This window comes from Solanum verrucosum, unplaced genomic scaffold, assembly GCF_900185275.1.
Source record: "Solanum verrucosum unplaced genomic scaffold, falcon-dt-bn FXZP01000062.1, whole genome shotgun sequence".
NCBI lineage: Eukaryota > Viridiplantae > Streptophyta > Magnoliopsida > Solanales > Solanaceae > Solanum > Solanum verrucosum.
Window position 1 is genome coordinate 8476047 of NW_026020477.1, and position 20911 is coordinate 8496957.

General features: G+C 34.1%; 4 protein-coding genes across 4 annotated transcripts; all 4 read left to right on the top strand.

Annotated features, from left to right (window-relative positions):
* Positions 1-3888: 3888 nt before the first annotated feature.
* Positions 3889-5069, top strand: LOC125809471 (F-box/kelch-repeat protein At3g06240-like). The gene has a single exon (XM_049489100.1). It carries the CDS (start codon positions 3893-3895, stop codon positions 5048-5050), a length of 1158 nt encoding a protein of 385 aa, XP_049345057.1. The 5' UTR covers positions 3889-3892; the 3' UTR covers positions 5051-5069.
* A 5817-nt stretch (positions 5070-10886) lies between these two features.
* LOC125809476 (F-box/kelch-repeat protein At3g06240-like) lies at positions 10887-20420 on the top strand. Its single transcript, XM_049489104.1, has 3 exons — positions 10887-11648; positions 13277-13669; positions 20307-20420. The coding sequence occupies exons 1-2, from the start codon at positions 10891-10893 to the stop codon at positions 13656-13658; spliced, it is 1140 nt and encodes a 379-aa protein (XP_049345061.1). The 5' UTR covers positions 10887-10890; the 3' UTR covers positions 13659-13669; positions 20307-20420.
* On the top strand, positions 15294-19729 carry LOC125809472 (F-box/kelch-repeat protein At3g23880-like). Its single transcript, XM_049489101.1, has 2 exons — positions 15294-16474; positions 19688-19729. Exons 1-2 carry the CDS (start codon positions 15344-15346, stop codon positions 19703-19705), a joined length of 1149 nt encoding a protein of 382 aa, XP_049345058.1. The 5' UTR covers positions 15294-15343; the 3' UTR covers positions 19706-19729.
* LOC125809475 (probable inactive receptor kinase At1g27190) lies at positions 20259-20895 on the top strand. The gene has a single exon (XM_049489103.1). It carries the CDS (start codon positions 20263-20265, stop codon positions 20893-20895), a length of 633 nt encoding a protein of 210 aa, XP_049345060.1. The 5' UTR covers positions 20259-20262.
* Positions 20896-20911: the final 16 nt, after the last annotated feature.

Below are 20911 nucleotides of genomic sequence, written 5' to 3' on the forward strand. Positions count from 1 at the left end.
TTTTATGCTCAAGACAAAAGAATGACTTTATTTATCAATGATACTTATGTGATTTAGACTCTTAGAAAGTTTTCTTCAAAATAGTTATTACTATGTAAACATTGCCCTTTTGTTTAACTTATTTACTATTTCTTAATATGTCTGTATTTTAGACAAAGAAAAGTTCATATGACTTGTAATAACGCAGTCTAAGTTTGTATTAGTTTAATTTTTATTTTTATTTAATTGCTAATTTTTTGAGATAAATATTTTTATTAATGCAAATATATATTTATTAGTTCACTTGCTTGCATACAGTCCCCTGGAAATTGTAAACACATACTTTACACCACAAATCAACTTTGTTTCTTCCCCGTGAAGCATTACTTATACGGTCTATTATTCGTTCACATGCTCATATACAGTCCCTTGGCAATTTTAAACACATACTTTACATATATATGTTACTTCTAACCTTAGTTTAGCCGCACTTTACATCTTAATGATACCCTCTTTTATGCATCAAATCCCTGCCTAATTATGTTGATCTCGACCATTTGTCGCCCTCATCAATGGTACTAATACACAATAACGCCTAGAATTAACATTGTCACGCAATGGTAGTCATCAAGCTCCAGCCCACTTGACGATTGAAATTGAACTAGCAAAATGGAATGTACCGATAAACAAGATACAAAAGCAGTCTGTTAATTCGGTGATGAGAGTCTTTGTGATTTGAAGGGGTTCAACAATACCTTACAAGAATTCAAGGCATGAAGGGACTTTCAGAACAATAATATTAGTTAATGAAGAGGTAATAACATTTACATTTTTACTTACTTTATTATTTTATCGTTCATGTTTATTGTACTTATACTTCCACCCCTTTGCACAATACTAGGTACAAAAATTCAAGCAACACTATTTAATAAACATATCGAAACATGGAAGGACTCCTTGAAACCAAATAAGAGTTACTACATTGCTAAAAGACCCTTAGATCGTGTCAACCCCAACTACTATTTCGTACATAAAGAAGTTGAATTGGCATTTACAGATAACACAATCATAAAGGCGACTAAGATTGAGGTTTCAACACACAGATTCTCTGCTGGCTTTGTATCATTGGATTATGTCGATAATTTACCCAATGGTGCTATTCTAGGTAACTATCCATCCAAAAAATTTGTTATTTAATTTCATGCTCCATTACGTAATCGCTATCACTAATTTACATTACCTATTCTAAGATTTGATTTGCGTTTTAGTTTCAATGAATCCTCTCATTGAAAAAGAATATAGCAAGAGACGGGAGATAGTGTTACAAATGAGCAGTATGTTTTGAAGATCCCTAAAATACCACCAATATAGAGATATGGTGAAGTATTCACATTTTGCCCCAGCATGGAGAATACAACTGTTACTTTATGAGAAAATTTTGCAAAAAATGACAGTGCTTTTCTAGAAAAGATGAAAGATGATAAACCTATACTTGACTTATGTGACGTTAGAATCTCAATCTATAAAAAGTATTTGACAAACTACTTTGTGTTTTTATAATAAACTGAGTATAGTTGTTGTTTCAAATTTGTAACAAGCTCTTGTCACGCTAGGCACTTTTGAAATATCTAGTACTTCCATGAGTAGCGTCTTGATCAATCCACAGTTTCAAAAATCCACAGACCTGATACATTACATTAATCACACATATGTTCTGCAATGTTATTTAAATCCGATTGTCACAACTAATGTACATACTATACCTTTGCATTGTAGACATGTTACTTTTAAAGTTCCTATAACAGGACACAATTGTTCTATTATCATTGTTGGGTTATTGCATACTAAAATTTCTAAGTTCCCAAAACATTTGCACCGAGCACATCTCACTCAAAATGGGTGATACAATTAACTAATCTCATAAAAAATACAAGCATGAAATGAGGTTAGACTTAGTAAAATATCAATTCTACATTTACTAATTAGAAAACAAATTAACTTTAACTTTTAAATGATTCCCCTTTTTAAACAGATACTGCTTACGACTTGAAGTGTGTGGTGGAGAACAACGTGCTCGAGCTATACTATTTGAAGTGGCTAATTATTTACTAGGTTGTAGCGTGCAAGACTACATAGAATCGACTTTAGTAAAGATATGAATTGTATTTATACCTAAACACCTTAACGCCCAATGGACTCCGCTGCATAGGTACGTTGTCTAATTCATCCTAACTTTTACATTTATCTTATTGTGATACTTCACAGCACGAAAGAGAAGAAAAGAATTACCTGATTACATATACATAACAATTGATAATTTTGTTAATTTTATACAATGGGTTAGTTTTGAAAGAAACTACACCCATCATGCTATTGAGAAAATTAGACCCCTCAAATGGCTTATGCAATGGGACATGGTTGATTTGTAGAGGCTCTATCGAGAATGTAATACATGCAGAAAAAATAACATGTCAATATGCTACAAATCAGGTGTTTACTCTAACAATACAACTATCACCCCCTCCCCCGTGAAAATGAAGGATACCCTTTTGAATTTATTCGGAAACAATTTCCAATACGTCTATGTTTTTGCAATGATGATAAAATAAGCTAAGGTCAAACGATGTCAAATGTAGGAGTATACCTACCACAACATTCTTTCTTGCATGGCAAAATCTACGTCGCACTATCTAGAGGAATATCTATTCCAACAAAAAAAAGTGCAGGTCATAATTGAACAACCAGATTGATGCACCGGGACATACACAAGAAATATTGTCTACAAGAAAGTATTAGGTGATATTTGATTAATACCAAAATTGTAAGAAATCAAACAGCAAAAAACAAAAGGGAACATATAGTTCCTAATGAAAATTATATTGGACGAATTCTTAGGTTTGGTGGAAGAGGAGATGATATGAAAAACACCAGACAGCTACCACAGAAGACATTACTTCTGTGTATATAAAGTTATTCAAATATAGGGCACACTAAATTTCAAATAATAAAAGGGAACATACAGTTCATGACACGACATAACTAAGAGGACAAACTGTTAATTCGTGCACAATTACTTACTAACAAATTGCCTAATAACAATTTAAGAATACGACGTTCGTCACTACATGCCCAACAAGAAAGAAGGCAAATAGATTGGTCATTCACTTAGTATGACGTAGTGCAATATTAAATACATATTGATATGTTGAAAGCCTAAAATATACATAAAAAGATAAAAATATCTCGTGTATAGGGATCTCAGGACTTAACCTACACGTGCAACGCACGTGTAGTGAATCTAGTATATATAAAGAATAAAAAATATGTAATCACATACTTTTTCGTTAATAAAAATCATATTAAAATTGTATATATTAGTTCAATCGAGATATCTTTTATTCTACCTCAAAGGCATTTTTTGGAAAGATAAAGGTCGTAAACATGATATTTAGATCAAATTAATAAGAGAATGAAAATAATCGATGAACTCAGAAAAACAACGAGAAATGGGGCTAAAGATCCTTTTTTTGAGCTTGGTGCATTCCCTTACCTGAACGTATACACATGAGACCCACTGAACGTACTCTTGATGGAAACTTAAGCTAATTGGAAATTAATAAATGAGCTTTGCTTGCAAATAAGTTGCTAACATTCTCTTTTTATTTAATCGATAGACAAATTAAAGACAATATTTAATAGTTTTTTTATTTCAAATATGCTTGCGCTTTACTCTTGTCATGTTGTCAAAACATAACTGAATGCGTGCTGTACAAGTTTGACCGGAAAACTGTTTGAATATTATACTTAAATATAGAAGATAGAGTTGAAATATGAATAATTTTTCTGATCAAACTCACCGATCGAGCCACTTGCTATAAATAGCAAAATATCAGCGCTAAGACTTTTGTAAGAAATGAGTGAAGAAGCAACATCCCTGATGGATCTTCCATCTCCAATCTTGTTACAAATTCTCTCTACATTACCTCCTACCACACTATTATACGTCAAAACCCTCTCCAAATCTTTTCTAAATCTAACCTTAGATTCTGAATTTACAAAACTGTCACGATCAGCATCTCCAGCCAGCATCATCATCCACCAATTCTACTCTAGTAGGACTGCTTCTAGAACCAACACCTTAAAGTTTTTGAAATTCGTAGTCGATAACTTTGATCATGATCCAATTGATGACCTTGATCTACAACTTTACTTTCCTGTTGATCGATTTTTCCTCGTTGGATCGGTTCATGGTTTCGTTTGTTTTAATAACTTTTTCGGTGATGTCGATAGTATTTACATCCTCAATCCAACAACCAGAGAATATATCATCCTTCCTGAGCCACAAGGGGTACGAAAATGGCCTAATTTAGTTACTTATGGCTTTGGTTTCGATCCTGTTAGGTTTGAGTACAAAGTGGTAAGAATTTATCAAGAGGAGATTCGCGATGATGATACTAATGGTTTTCGTTATTACAAGTCTGAAGCTCAAGTTTACACAATTGGGAAAGGGTATTGGAGAAATAGTGTAGAACATATCATGTTCTGTTTTGGATGCAGGGCATACGGGGTGAATCTATATGGAAAACTTCATTGGTTGGTTTCTGATGCTAATCAAAATGAGTTAATATGTTCGTTTAATTTGGAGAATGAGTTGTTTGAATCATTCCCAACTGCTCCAGGGTACACTCAGGAAAATTGTCCAAATTTACGAAGTTTGGGAGTGTTTGGAAGTTGTTTATGTGTGTGTGATAATAATGCAGACACTCATTTTGAGGTATGGGTGATGAAAGAATACGGAGTTACTGATTCATGGGTTAAACAGATTGTCATAAACATTTCTCCTGAATGCAACAATTATTGGTTGTGCTATGAAATGATTAATCTGTTGAAAGTTTTGGATGATGGAGAGGTGTTGTTCTTGTGGCGCGATGATTTCTTGTTCTTGCACCATCCTGTGCAGAAAACTTTGAAAAGGCTTAATGTATGTGAAGGGAACTTCTTGGCATCTAGCCATGTATCAAGCTCCTTTTCTCTCAAGAACTTTGAAGCAGAGGTTGTGAATGTCTTTTAGATTATTGTTAAAAAAGTGTGTATTGAGAACCAAACAACTTTTCCAGCAAAGAAAAAGTTAGCACAGAAAAAAAAATTAGGAATTTTCTTAACAAGGGTGGTTGCCCCTCTCTTGTTTAGTCAATGATTTCTTTTTTCCCAAAAAAAAGAAGAAGCAACAACCCTTGGATTCATGTTAATTTCTGGGAAATTACTGGATCATTGAAATGGCAAATATACATATACTACTATATTCCTCAACTTGCCAATAATCTGGTCTTTTTTGTCTCTGTTACTCTCTGCATGTATGTTGGTTGATTTTGCATAAAAAATTAGAGGCGGTGATGATGATTTCTTTGAATTCTGGGCTAACTGGATCGGTGATGGAGACTATCCGATCCGTATCTTGGCTTGGCAAACCACCTGAGAACTGGTGATTTTGCAGCCATGGCGTGGTCGCCTCTCTTTCGTCCTGATCTCTTTGCAGATCTGAGCCTCTAAATCATACTCTTACCATTCCATATTAACTCAATTTTTGGGCTTTTTTTTTTGGATATTTGAATTTTTTTTATATTTGTGTATTCCTTTAATAAAGTTCAATATTTTGTGGGAGATAAATTATACTATTGAATGTTTTTCTTAATCAATATATATTTTCTCACAATTCAGTTAATATGTAATAGAGGGATTAATCAACCAACATTTGAAATCATGAAAATTTACTGGAATGATTGAACATGGAAAATGTACTCTTTTTTCTTTATCCAAAACGTGTTTTCCACTGTCTGTTTAGGACTCTAGGCAAGGGGTGTACCCATGTTAATTTGGGTGGATTATTGGTTAAAATTTAAAATTAAATTAAATTAATTGATTGTTAACTTATTAAAATTAAGTTAAATATAATATATATTGGGGAACTTTAGCAAATAGCTCGGTTTGTGTTAATGGTTTCAGTTGGGCTTGGTTTAGTTAATAATCATACACAAAAAATTAAAAAATGATTCATTTTAAAGAGGGAAAATAGATAATAATTTATCCAAAATGAAAAATAGTTAAAATAACAAACATTATAGAACTTTCAAATTTTTTAGTTAAAAAAAAATACCGAACTTTCAAGCACTAAATTTATTGCAAATAAAGCTTCAAAATTTACTATTTTGGCCTATAAGAAAGAGACATAAATATCTTCGTCTTGAACGTTTTTATTTTCATAAATAAATTATAAATGATATATGTTTATAACATATATAAGATATTTCAAATTGTTTTTTAAATATAATATCTTTAACTTAGATTGTGAATTTTTCGATAAGTTGTGACTTTTTTCAAAGGGTTGTGATTTTTCGGTGCGTTGTGACTTTTCCAAAGAGTTGTGACATTTTCAATAAGTTGTGACTTTTTCGAAGAATTGTGATTTTTTCAAAAAAATTGTGTCTTTTTTTAAAGTGTTGTGACTTCTCGGAAAAGTCATGATTTTTCAGAGAAGACACAAAAAACATTTGTTCATACTACCTTTTAGAGTACTTGAGGAAAATAATATATTTTTTATGATATAAATATTATTTTTTTGCTTAATATATACATTAGTATGTAATGTTCCAATATATGAAGTTAACATGATGTAATCTAAATTTATTTGTTTTTGTTAACAACTTCTCTTGTGACGTAGATATATGCTTCTAAATATCTTTTTCCAAAATTTAGAGAATTGTCACGATTTGTTTTTGATGATCAAGACAAAAGAATGATTTTATTTATCAATGCTACTTATGTGATTTAGACTCTTAAAAAGTTTTCTTCAAAATAGTTATTACTATGTAAACATTGCCCTTTTGTTTAATTTATTTACTATTTCTTAATATTTCAGTATTTTAGACAAAGAAAAGTTCATATGACTTGTAATAATGTCAGTCTAAGTTTGTATTAGTTTAATTTTTATTATTTATTTAATAGCTAATTTTATGAGATAAATATTTTTTTAATGCAAATATATATTTATTAGTTCACCTGCTTGCATCCAGTCCCCTGGAAATTGTAAACACATACTTTACACCACTAATCAACTTTGTTTCTTCCCCATGAAACATTACTTATACAACCTATTATTGGTTCACCTGCCCATATACAGTCCCTTGGCAATTTTAAACACATACTTTACATATATATGTTACTTCTAACCTTAGTTTAGCCGCACTTTACATCTTAATGATACCCTCTTTTATTCATCAAATCCCTACCTAATCATGTTGATCTCGACCATTTGTCGCCCTCATCAATGGTACTAATACACAATAACGCCTAGAATTAACATTGTCGCCCAATGGTAGTCATCAAGCTCCAGCCCACATGACGATTGAAATTGAACTAGCAAAATGGAATGTACCGATAAACAAGATACAAAAATAGTCCGTTAATTCGGTGATGAGAGTCTTTGTGATTTGAAGGGGTTCAATAATACCTAACAAGAATTCAAGGCATGAAGGGACTTTCAGATCAATAATATTAGTTAATGAAGAGGTAATAACATTTACATTTTTACTTACCTTATTATTTTATCGTTCATGTTTATTGTACTTATACTCCTACCCCTTTGCACAATACTAGGTACAAAAATTCAAGCAACACTATTTAATAAACATATCGAAACATGGAAGGACTCCTTGAAACCAAATAAGAGTTACTACATTGCTAAAAGACGCTTAGATCGCGTCAACCCCAACTACTATTCCGTACATAAAGAAGTTGAATTAGCATTTACAGATAACACAATCATAAAGGCGACTGACATTGAGGTTTCAACACACATATTCTCTGTTGGCTTTGTATCATTGGATTATGTCGATAAATTACCTAATGGTGCTATTCTAGGTAACTATCCATCCAAAAAATTTGTTATTTAATTTCATGCTCCATTACGTAATCGCTATCACTAATTTACATTACCTATTCTAAGATTTGATTTGCATTTTAGTTTCAATGAATCCTCTCATTGAAAAAGAATATAGCAAGAGACGGGAGATAGTTGTTACAAATGAGCAGTATGTTTTGAAGATGCCTAAAATACCACCAATATAGAGATATGGTGAAGTATCCACATTTCGCCCCAGCATGGAGAATACAAATGTTACTCTATGAGAAGATTTTGCAAAAAATGATGGTGCTTTTCTAGAAAAGATGAAAGATGATAAACCTATACTTGACTTATGTGACGTTAGAATCTCAATCTATAAAAGTATTTGACAGACTACTTTGTGTTTTTATAATAAACTGAGTATAGTTGTTGTTTCAAATTTGAAACAAGCTCTTGCCATGCTAGGCACTTTTGAAATATCTATCATTTCCATGAGTATCGTCTTGACCAATCCACAGTTTCAAAAATCCACAGACCTGATACATTACATTAATCACACATATGCTTTGCAATGTTATTTAAACCCGATTGTCACAACTAATGTACATACTATACTTTTGCATTGTAGACAGGTTACTTTTAAAGTTCCTATAACAGGACACAATTGTTCTATTATCATTGTTGGGTTATTGCATACTAAAATTCCTAAGTTCCCAAAACTTTTGCACCGAGCACATCTCACTCAAAATGGGTGATACAATTAACTAATCTCATCAAAAATACAGGCGTGAAATGATAAAGGCCAAAAATTATGATTTTATGGTAACACCAAGTAAAGAAATGAGAAGGGCCATAGAAGTTCCGTTGGTATATATTATGGATTGATTGCTAGTTGATTCACAAGTATATACTATATATCCTATACTTGTACTCTCTAAAAATAATAACCATTTTAATATTCAAAATATAATCACAAATATGATATATTGGCGATGTGTAGGATTTTTTGTACAAGTTCAAAGCAACAATTATAGACATACTCAATAAAGATGAGCCGTGGTATTCGTCTTGCAAAAAGTGCAGCAAAAAAGTGAAAGTTATAGAACATATTGTATCGTGTAACAATTGCGACAATGAAATGTAGAATATGAAATGAGGTTAGACTTAGTAACCATTGTTGGGTTATTGCATACTAAAATTTCTAAGTTCCCAAAACATTTGCACCGAGCACATCTCACTCAAAATGGGTGATACAATTAACTAATCTCATAAAAAATACAAGCATGAAATGAGGTTAGACTTAGTAAAAAATCGATTCTACATTTACTAATTAGAAAACAAATTAACTTTAACTTTTAAATGACTCCCCTTTTTAAATAGATACTGCTTACGACTTGAAGTGTGTAGTGGAGAACAACGTGCCCGAGCTATACTAGGTTGTAGCGTGCAAGACTACATAGAATCGACCTCAATAAAGATATGAATTGTATTTATACCTAAAACCTTAACGCCCAATGGACTCTGCCGCATAGGTACGTTGTCTAATTCATCCTAACTTTTACAGTTATCTTATTGTGATACTTCATAGCACGAAAGAGAAGAAAAGAATTACCCGATTACATATACATAACAATTGATAATTTTGTTAATTTTATACATTAGGTTAGTTTTGAAAGAAAATACACCCATCATGTTGCTGAGAAAATTGGACCCCTCAAATGGCTTATGCAATGGGACATGATTGATTTGTAGAGGCTCTGATAAGAATGTAATACATGCAGAAAAAACAACATGTCAATATGCTACAAACCAGGTGTTTACTCCAACAATACAACTATCACCCCCCTCCCCCCACGAAAATGAAGGATACTCTTTTAAATTTATTCGGAAACAATTTCCAATACGTCTATGTTTTTGCAATGATGATATTAAAAAAGGCTAAAGGTCAAACGATGTCAAATGTAAGAGTATACCTACCACAACATGCTTTCTCGCATGGCAAAATCTACATTGCACTATCTAGAGGAATATCTATTCCAACAAAAAAAGTGCAGGTCATGACTGAACAACCAGATTGATGTACCGGGACATATACAAGAAAGTATTAGGTGAGATTTGATTAATACCAAAATTATAAGAAATCAAACAAGAAAAAACAAAATGGAACATACAGTTCCTAATGAAAATTATATTGGACGAATTCTTAGGTTTGGTGGAAAAGGAGATGATATGAAAAACACCAGACAGCTACCACAGAAGGCATTACTTTTGTGTATATAAAGTTATTCAAATACAGGGTACACTGAATTTCAAATAATAAAAGGGAACATATAGTTCATGACACGACATAACTAAGAGGACAAACTGTTAATTCGTGCACAATTACTTACTAACAAATTGCCTAATAACAATTTAAGAATACAACGTTCGTCACTACATGCCCAACAAGAAAGAAGGCAAATAGATTGGCCATTCACTTAGTATGACGTAGTGCAATATTAAATACATATTGATACGTTGAAAGCCTAAAATGTAAATCTAGTGTATATATATATATATATAAAGAATAAAAATTATGTAATCACATACTTTTTCGTTAATAAAAATCATATTAAAATTGTATATATTAGTTCAATCGAGATATATTTTATTCTACCATTAATGAGACCCACTGAACGTACTCTTGATGGAAACTTAAGCTAATTGGAAATTAATAAATGAGCTTTGCTTGCAAATAAGTTGCTAAGATTCTCTTTTTATTTAATCGATAGTCAAATTAAAGACAATATTTAATAGTTTTTTTATTTCAAATATGCTTGCGCCTTACTCTTGTCATGTTGTCAAAACATAACTGAATGCGTGCTGTACAAGTTTGACCGGAAAACTGTTTGAATATTATACTTAAATATAGAAGATAAGAGTTGAAATATGAATAATTTTTCTGATCAAACTCACCGATCGAGCCACTTGCTATAAATACCAAAATATCAGCGCTAAGACTTTTGTAAGAAATGAGTGAAGAAGCAACATCCCTGATGGATCTTCCATCTCCAATCTTGTTACAAATTCTCTCTACATTACCTCCTACCACACTATTATACGTCAAAACCCTCTCCAAATCTTTTCTAAATCTAACCTTAGATTCCGAATTTACAAAACTTTCACGTTCAGCCAGCATCATCATCCACCAATTCCACTCTAATAGGACCAACACCTTAAAGATTTTGAAATTCGTAGTCGATAACAACTTTGATCATGATCCAATTGTTGACCTTGATCTGCAACTTTACTTTCCTGCTGATCCAGTTTTCCTAGTTGGATCGGTTCATGGTTTCGTTTGTTTTAATTACTTTTTCGGTGATGTTGATAGTATTTACATCCTCAATCCAACAACAAGAGAATATATCATCCTTCCTGAGCCACAACGTGTAAGAAAGTGGCCTAATTTAGTTACTTATGGTTTTGGTTTCGATCCTGTTAGGTTCGAGTACAAAGTGGTTAGAATTTATCAAGAGGAAATTCGTGATACTAATGATTTTCGTTATTACAAGTCTGAAGCTCAAGTTTACATAATTGGGAAAGGGTATTGGAGAAGTTGTGCAGGGCATGTCATGTTATGTTTTGGATGCTGGGCATATGGGGTGAAACTATATGGAAAACTTCATTGGTTGGTTTCTGATGCTAATGGAAATGAGTTACTATGTTCGTTTAATTTGGAGAATGAGTTGTTTGAATCATTCCCCACGGCTCCAATGTACAATAAGAAAAGGTATTGGGATTCGCGAAGTTTGGGAGTCTTTGGACGTTGTCTATGTGTGTGTGACAATTATGTAAATACTCATTTTGAGGTATGGGTGATGAAAGAATACGGAATTACAAGCTCATGGGTTAAAGAGATTGTCATAAACATTTCTCCTGAATGCAACAATTGGTTGGGCAATGAAATGATCTATATGTTGAAAGTTTTGGAGGATGGAGAGGTGTTGTTCATGTGGCGTGACGATTTCTTGTTCTTGCACCATCCTGTGAAGAAAACTTTGAAAAAGCTTGATGTTTGTACAGGGAATATCTTAGCAACTAGCCATGTATCAAGCTCCTTTTCTCTCAAGAATTTTGAAGGAGAGGTTGTGAATGTCTTTTAGATTGTCAAAATGCATGTATTGTGCTAGAGTATACTGTTTTGTTATTTCTTCATTTTGGTGACTGAATGCCTGCTTTGGATTAAAGACTCTGTATTCTAATTACTTACATGAAATAAAAAAGGTATAATACACAAACGTGTCATTTAACTTGGCTTTATCTGGAATTTGTGCTCTTTAACTTTGGGTGTACACAAGTATTATCTGGAATTTGTGTTCTTTAACTTTGGATGTACACAAGTAGGCACTTAAACTTGTATAGAGTTGAACAAATAGACACAGTCGTCCTACATGACAATTCGTCTCCTACACGTTATCCTACGCGCAAGCGTCATGTTCGATTATGACTCTGACCCGGGCCTTGCCATATTCTAGTTGTCATGTTGGAAAGCATAGCTGATAACTCAAATTCTAGACTTTTGACCATTGATCTTGAAAGCTCATGGACTGGACTCAGGCTTCAAACTAATCCTGTGATCTAAAGATCTGATATGAAGTAAGGACTTAGGCTCAGAGAACACATCAATAAATTGTTCTAATACATGTAGTACTATAACCTCTGACTCTTGATCCTGATCTGTTGCACTGTTCATCATGAATAGATGGGCAAATAGAGCATTCCCCTGCTTAAGAAACTTACCCATAGCACCACTATTGATCATGCTGAGCTTGCCCTCTCAGAAATGCCCTTCAACACCAGTTACCTAATTTATCTCATGGTCAAACTTAGTAGGGTTGTGCTTTTTCATCCAAACGAGATCATAGCCACCTAGTGGAATTACAAATAGATCTTCTTGAAATGTCCTAGCCCGCATTTTCCATTGGAATCTGAAACAAGAAGAGTTGCACATCACATAGTTGCCATCTGCTATTGTTACTCTCACAATGGGCAGTAACTAACTTGGTAACCAGTCTCTTTGACAGTATGAGCATCCATGAAACCATGGTTGCTCCCAAAGTCAATAAGCACCGTAATGTTCCTATTCTTTATGGTACCCTTCACCAATATTGAATTGACCCCTCTATTGTGTCCAGACAAAGCACTTAAGCACACAACTTCCACTATTGTTTGTTCCATATCACTTCAATTACCACATCTGGTGGAAATTCACTTATTTCTGTACTGGCCTCCAGTGTAACAGGGTTGTGCTCAGTGTGCGCCTTACAAGGAGCATATCAGCGTGCATGATTTAATATGTTCGTTTAATTTGGAGAATGAGTTGTTTGAATCATTCCCAACTGCTGCTCCAGGGTACAGTAAAGAAAATTGTCCAAATTTACGAAGTTTGGGAGTGTTTGGACGTTGTTTATGTGTGTGTGATAATAATGCAGATACTCATTTTGAGGTATGGGTGATGAAAGAATACGGAGTTACTGATTCATGGGTTAAACAGATTGTCATAAACATAGCTCCTGAATACAACGATTGGTTGTGCTATGAAATGATTAATCTGTTGAAAGTTTTGGAGGATGGACAAGTGTTGTTCTTGTGGCGCGATGATTTCTTGTTCTTGCACCATCCTGTGAAGAAAACTTTGAAAATGCTTCATGTCTGTGAAGGGAACTTGTTGGCATGTGGGCATGTATCAAGCTCCTTATCTCTCAAGAATTTTGAAGTAGAGGTTGTGAATGTCTTTTAGATTATTGTCAAAAAAGTGTGTATTGTACTTCTGTAGTATATTGTTACCATTCTGTTTTATATATTTACTCATGTCAACTGCAATTCTTTGCTTTGGTTTAACAGTAATTTGGTTATGCCAAATCCTATAACTGATAGCAAAGTCACAACTTTATTTCTTAACCATGCCCACCAAGCAAGCGTCATGTTAGATTATGACTCTGACTTAGGCCACCCCGACCCCTCGTGGGCCTTGCTATAGGCAGGGGCGGTTGGTAAGGCTTAAAAAAAATCCTTCGCCTTAGGCCCCCAATTTTAGGGGCCCCATTTTTTTGTTAATTAGGTAGGACTAAACTAAAAAAAAAATTAGAATTAAGACAACAAATGCAAACGGCATTATTGTAGTGATAGATATGACAATTACTTTTAACTTTCCAATAAAAAGTTGTGTACCTTTTTTTAATATACAAGTTATCTTCTTTTTTTACCTTATACTTTTCTAATTTTATTTTTATATATTCTATCCTCCCTCTTCCTCTCTTCTATATCTTCTCCCTTTCTCTTTTCTAGTCTTACATCTCTCTTATTCAAAGCTATGATTTCGGCTAAGAAAATTGCATTAGAGATGAATATAGAACCTAACTTTCGTAAGAAACGTGTAATTTATAGAAAAAAACATTTTGATGAGAATGTTGATAATGAAATCACAAGATCTCTTGAAGAATCATTTAGAGTTGATAACTTCTAATACATAGTAAATCAATCCATATTTTCACTTCAAAATAGATTTGAATAATTTGAAGTATATGAAAGTATTTTTGGTTTTCTATTTAGTGGGAAAAAATTGAGATCATTAGATGATGAGAATTTAAAAAAAAATATTGTCTTAATCTTGAATGTTCCTTAAAACATAATACTCACTCCGATATTGACGGTTTAGACTTATTTTCTGAATTAAAAGTGTTAAGGAAAATCATAAAAATAGAAGACAATACTCTAATTGAGATACTCAATCAAATAAAAAACTTGATTCTTTTCCAAATGCTTACATTGCTTATAGAATAATGTTAACAATTCCTGTAATAGCCACTTCAGCAGAAAGAAGTTTTTTTTAAATTAAAAATAATAAAATCTTATTTAAGATCAACAATGTTTCAAGAAAGATTAAGTGGTTTGGCTATATTATCGATTGAAAAAGAACTATTAAATGAGATTGACTACATAAAAATTATTAACAACTTTGCATCTCAAAAAGCTAGAAAAATAGACTTAAAATAAAAATATTTATAATTTTTTAAAGGCCTCTAGTTTGATTTTGGCTTTAGGCCACCAACGGGTTTGAGCCGCCCCTGGCTATAGGCAGTAATGCAGTATATTGACATTACCCTACATAAAGTAAATATCACTAAACTAGGACAAGAAAAAACATGCATTCCCAATTATTCTAACCAAGTTATTAGCATTGGTTCTTAGGGACAATAAGCCTGCTAGACCAAGTCATGTTGGCAAGCATAGCTGATAACTCAAATTCTAGACTTTTGACCATTGATCTTGAAAGCGAGGTAGAAAATTCAATTCAATAAATATGGCATACGTAATGTTGAATATTCTTCCAAAGTGTTGAACAATTCAGCTAGCTAACTTGTTAAAAACATTTTGGACACAACATTTCTGGTACATGTTTCATTATCCAAAGAGTTGTAAGAAATGAGTAGTGAAGAAGCAACATCACTGATGGATCTTCCATCCCCAATCTTGTTTGAAATTCTCTCTAGATTACCTCCCACCACACTCTTATATGTCAAAAGCGTCTCCAAATCTTTTCTAAACTTAACCTTAGATTCCGAATTTTTAAAACTATCACGTTCAACATCTCCAGCCAGTATCATCATCAACCAATTCAGCTTTTATGAGACTTGTAGTACCGACACCTTAAAGTTGTTGAAATTCGAAGATGAGGATACTGATCATTCATATTGTCATGATCCAAAACTTGACCTTGATCTACAACATTACTTTGCTATTGATCCATTTTGGATGGTTGGATCGGTTCATGGTTTCGTTTGTTTTAATTACTTCCCTGATTATGTTGAAACTATTTACATCCTCAACCCAAGAACCAGGGAGTATATCATCCTTCCAGAGGCTGGAGGGATAAGAGAGTGGCCCAATGATGTCATGTATAGCTTTGGTTTCGATCCTGTTAGGTTCGAGTACAAAGTGGTTAGAATTTACCAAGAAGAAATTTATGATGATAATACTAGTTATTACAAGTCTAAATGTCAAGTCTACACAATTGGCAAAGGGTATTGGAGAAATGCAGGACATGTTATGTTTTCTTTCATGCCATATTGGGTGAACCTCTACGCGAAGATTCATTGGTTGGTTTATGATGCTAAAGGAAATGAGTCAATATGTTCGTTTGATCTGGAGAATGAGTTGTTTGAATCTTTCCCCACGGCTCCAAAGCACAATAAGAAAAGGTATTGGTATTCGCGAAGTTTGGGAGTCTTTGGACGTTGTCTATGTGTGTGTGACAATTATGCAGATACTCATTTTGAGGTATGGGTGATGAAAGAATACGGAATTACAAGCTCATGGGTTAAAGAGATTGTCATAAACATTTCTCCTGAATGCAACAATTGGTTGGGCAATGAAATGATCTATATGTTGAAAGTTTTGGAGGATGGAGAGGTGTTGTTCATGTGGCGTGACGATTTCTTGTTTTTGCACCATCCTGTGAAGAAAACTTTGAAAAAGCTTGATGTTTGTACAGGGAATATCTTAGCAACTAGCCATGTATCAAGCTCCTTTTCTCTCAAGAATTTTGAAGGAGAGGTTGTGAATGTCTTTTAGATTGTCAAAATGCATGTATTGTGCTAGAGTATACTGTTTTGTTATTTCTTCATTTTGGTGACTGAGTGCCTGCTTTGGATTAAAGACTCTGTATTCTAAATACTTACATGAAATAAAAAAGGTATAATACACAAACGTGTCAATTAACTTGGCTTTATCTGGAATTTGTGTTCTTTAACTTTGGATGTACACAAGTAGGCACTTAAACTTGTATAGAGTTGAACAAATAGACACAGTCGTCCTACATGACAATTCGTCTCCTACACGTTATTCTACGCTCAAGCGTCATGTTTGATTATAACTCTGACCCGGGCCTTGCCATATTCTAGTTGTCATGTTGGAAAGCATAGCTGATAACTCAAATTCTAGACTTTTGACCATTGATCTTGAAAGCTCATGGACTAGACCCAGGCTTCAAACTAATCCTGTGATCTAAAGATCTGATAGGAAGTAAGGATAAGCTCAGAGAACACATCAATAAATTGTTCTAATACATGTAGTACTATAACCTCCGACTCTTGATCCTGATCTGTTGCACTGTTCATCATGAATAGATGGGCAAATAGAGCATTCCCCTTCTTAAGAAACTTACCCATAGCACCACTATTGATCATGCTGAGCTTGCCCTCTTCAGAAATGCCCTTCAACACCAGTAACACAATTTATCTCATGGTCAAACTTAGTAGGGTTGTGCTTTTTCATCCAAACGAGATCAGAGCCACCTAGTGGAATTATCAGTAGATCTTCTTGAAATGTCCTAGCCTGCATTTTCCATTGGAATCTGAAACAAGAAGAGTTGCACATCACATAGTTTCCATCTGCTAATGTTGCTCTCATAAAGGGTAGTAACTAACTTGGTAATCAGTCTCTTTGACAGTATGAGCATCCATGAAACTATGGTTACTCCCAAAGTCTATAAGCACAGGAAGGTTCCTATTCTTAATGCACTCCAACAAAAACAACTTTTAGCGGCAATAAACATACACATTAATAAAGAGTGCTAAAATCTTTACCGGCATTAGTTAATTGTCATTGGATCCAATATCGCTAAAGGCTTTAGGACATATACAAAGAGTTTTAATTGCCGCTAAAAATTATTTTTGATGTAGTGATGGTACCCTTCACCAATATTGATTTGACCCCTCTATTATGTCCAGACAATGCACTTAAGCACACAACTTTCACTACTGTTTGTTCCATATCACCTTCAATTACCACATCCGGTGGAAATTCACTTATTTCTGTACTGGCCTCCAGTGTAACACGGTTGTGCTCAGCGTGCGCCTTACAAGGAGCATGTCAGCGTGCACCTTCCAACCAATGATTTAACGACATCCATCCTTCCATCCAAATGTTTCCCTTTAGGTTTGACCCTCAATTTTTGTTGCCCTTTTGGAAATTTTGCTCACTTTTTTTTGCCCGTTTGGCTCCGGATGCCCACTCTCCCATGTCAGGGGGGGTTATAACAGTGATAACTGCCCTGATGTCGTGGTTGAATCCTCGCCCTTGCTATTCATTAAACTGATTTCAATCTCGGCCATTCAATTTAAAAGAAAAGAAATTAACCTCCCTTCGTTTACTCGATTTCGACCCTCTACAACTACGTTTATTTATTCTTCTATATTGGACTTCTCATATCATAACATTTGCATTAACATTCAAACATCTTAATCTTAATGAAAATAAATGAGGTCAGCCTGCTAGACCAAGTACAGTCGAGTAAATATAGATCTAAAAAATGTGTATACAAACTTTCACCAACAAATATTTTTAGAAGTATATCTTTTTGTAAATACTAGAAATTAGAACCCAAAATCTCTAATATTCTTGCACCTTACTCTAGTTGTCATGTTGGCAAGCATAGCTAATGACTCAAATTTTAGACTCGTGACATTTGATCTTGAAAGTGAAAGGCTTCTTGGACCTTTGACTTTCAATAAATATGGCATACGTAATGTTGAATATTCTTCCAAAGCATTGAACAATTCAGCTAGCTAACTTGTTAAAAACATTTTGGACACAACATTTCTGGTGCATGTTTCATTATCCAAAGAGTTGTAAGAAATGAGTATTGATGAAGCAACATCCCTGATGGATCTTCCATCACCAATCTTGTTTGAAATTCTCTCTAGATTACCTCCCACCACACTCTTAAACGTCAAAAGCGTCTCCAAATCTTTTCTAAACCTAACCTTAGATTCCGAATTTTTAAAACTATCACGTTCAACATCTCCAGCAGGCATTATAATCAACCAATACAGCTTGGATGAGATTTCTATTACTGATACCTTAAAGTTCTTGAAATTCGAAGATCAAGATACTGATCATTCATTTTGCCTCGATCCAAATGTTGACCTTGATCTACAACTTTACTTTCCTGTTGATCCATTTTGGATGGTTGGATCAGTTCATGGTTTTGTTTGTTTTAATTACTTCCCCCATCGTCATCGTGTTGATACTATTTACATCCTCAATCCGAGAACCACAGAGTATATCATTCTTCCAGAGGCTGAAGGGGTAAGAGGGTGGCCCAATGGTATTGTCACTTATGGCTTCGGTTTTGATCCTGTTAGGTTCGAGTACAAAGTGGTTAGAATTTACCAAGATAAAATTTATGATGATTATTACAAGTCTAAAGGTCAAGTCTACACAATTGGCAAAGGGTATTGGAGAAATGCAGGACATGTTATGTTCTCTTTCATGCCACATGGGGTGAACCTCTACGCAAAGATTCATTGGTTGGTTTATGATGCTAATGGAAATGAGTTAATATGTTCGTTTGATTTCGAGAATGAGTTGTTTGAATCATTCCCCACAGCTCCAGGGTACACTGAGAAAAATTGTCCAAATTTACGAACTTTGGGAGTTTATGGACGCTGTTTATGTGTGTGTGACAATTATGCAGGTACTCATTTCGAGGTGTGGGTGATGAAAGAATATGGAGTTACTAGTTCATGGGTTAAAGAGATTGTCATAAACATTTCTCCTGAATGCAACGATTGGTTGTGCAATGAAATAATTTTTATGTTGAAAGTTTTGGAGGATGGAGAGGTGTTGTTCTTGTGCCATGGCGATTTCATGTTCTTGCACCATCCTGTGAAGAAAACTTTGAAAATCCTTGATGTCTGTGAAGGGTACATCATAGCATCTAGCCATGTATCAAGCTCCTTTTCTCTCAAGAGTTTTGAAGCAGAGGTTGTGAATGTCTTTTAGATTGTGAAAATGTATGTACTGTTTTGTTATTTCTTCATTTTGGTGACTGTGAGTGCTTGCTTTGGGTTAAAGACTTTGTATTCTAAATAATTACATGAAATAAAAAAGGCATAATACATAAACGGTGTCCTTTAACTTGGCTTCGTTTGGAATTTATTTTCTTCAACTTTGGGTGCACACAAGTAGACACTTAAACTTGTATAGAGTTGAACAAATAGCCACACACATCATACGTGGCAATTCAACTTTATACAAATTTAATTGTCTACTTATGTACACTCAAAGTTGAAGGGCATCTATGCCCGTTGAGGCCATAAAGGACATATTTATGTATTATAAGTTACAAAATTGCGAATATAAGTTAACTAATCAACATACTCTTCTTAACTAGTGCAGTAATATAATGACTCATAACTACTACATAATTAAAATGCAACACTGACCTTGACTGGAACTTGCACACCAAAGACTATTTCTTCATTCTTCACGCGTATTCTCTCATGAAAAACTCTATTTAGACTAATCTTCCCACTTGTTCCTTTCCTCATTTTTTCACCATGGCCAAATCTACAATATTTTTTCTCCTTTTTCTTTCATTTTCAGTGCTACTTCACAATGTTACTGCATCAGATGATATTAGGTGCTTGCAAGGACTGAAGGACTCATTTAAGGATCCTAATGGAAATTTGAATTCTTGGAACTTCTCAAACTACTCCATGGGGTTTATCTGCAAGTTCATTGGTGTCGGTTGCTGGAACGACCTCGAGAACCGGGTGCTCAGCCTCTCACTTCCAAACATGAATCTCAGTGGACAGCTCCCAGATGCCTTCAAATATTGCTCCTCTTTGACTACTCTTGATCTCTCTGGTAACAGGTTCTCTGGTCCCATTCCTTCGGAGATTTGTAGCTGGACTCCTTTTTTAGTAATCCTCGACTTGTCCAACAACAGTTTCTCCAGCTCTATACCTGCTGAACTTGGAAACTGCACCTACCTGAACAAGTTGATGCTCAATAACAACAAACTCTCTGGAAATATTCCACCAGAAATCTCTCGATTAACGAGGCTTAAGGTGCTCTCCGTGGCCAACAATAATCTTTCTGGTAAAATACCACCATTTTCAGGATTGTCTGATTTTGAATATGGAGGAAATAGACATCTCTGCGGTGGACCATTAGCCAAATGTGGTTGAAGATGGCAGAAAGTTA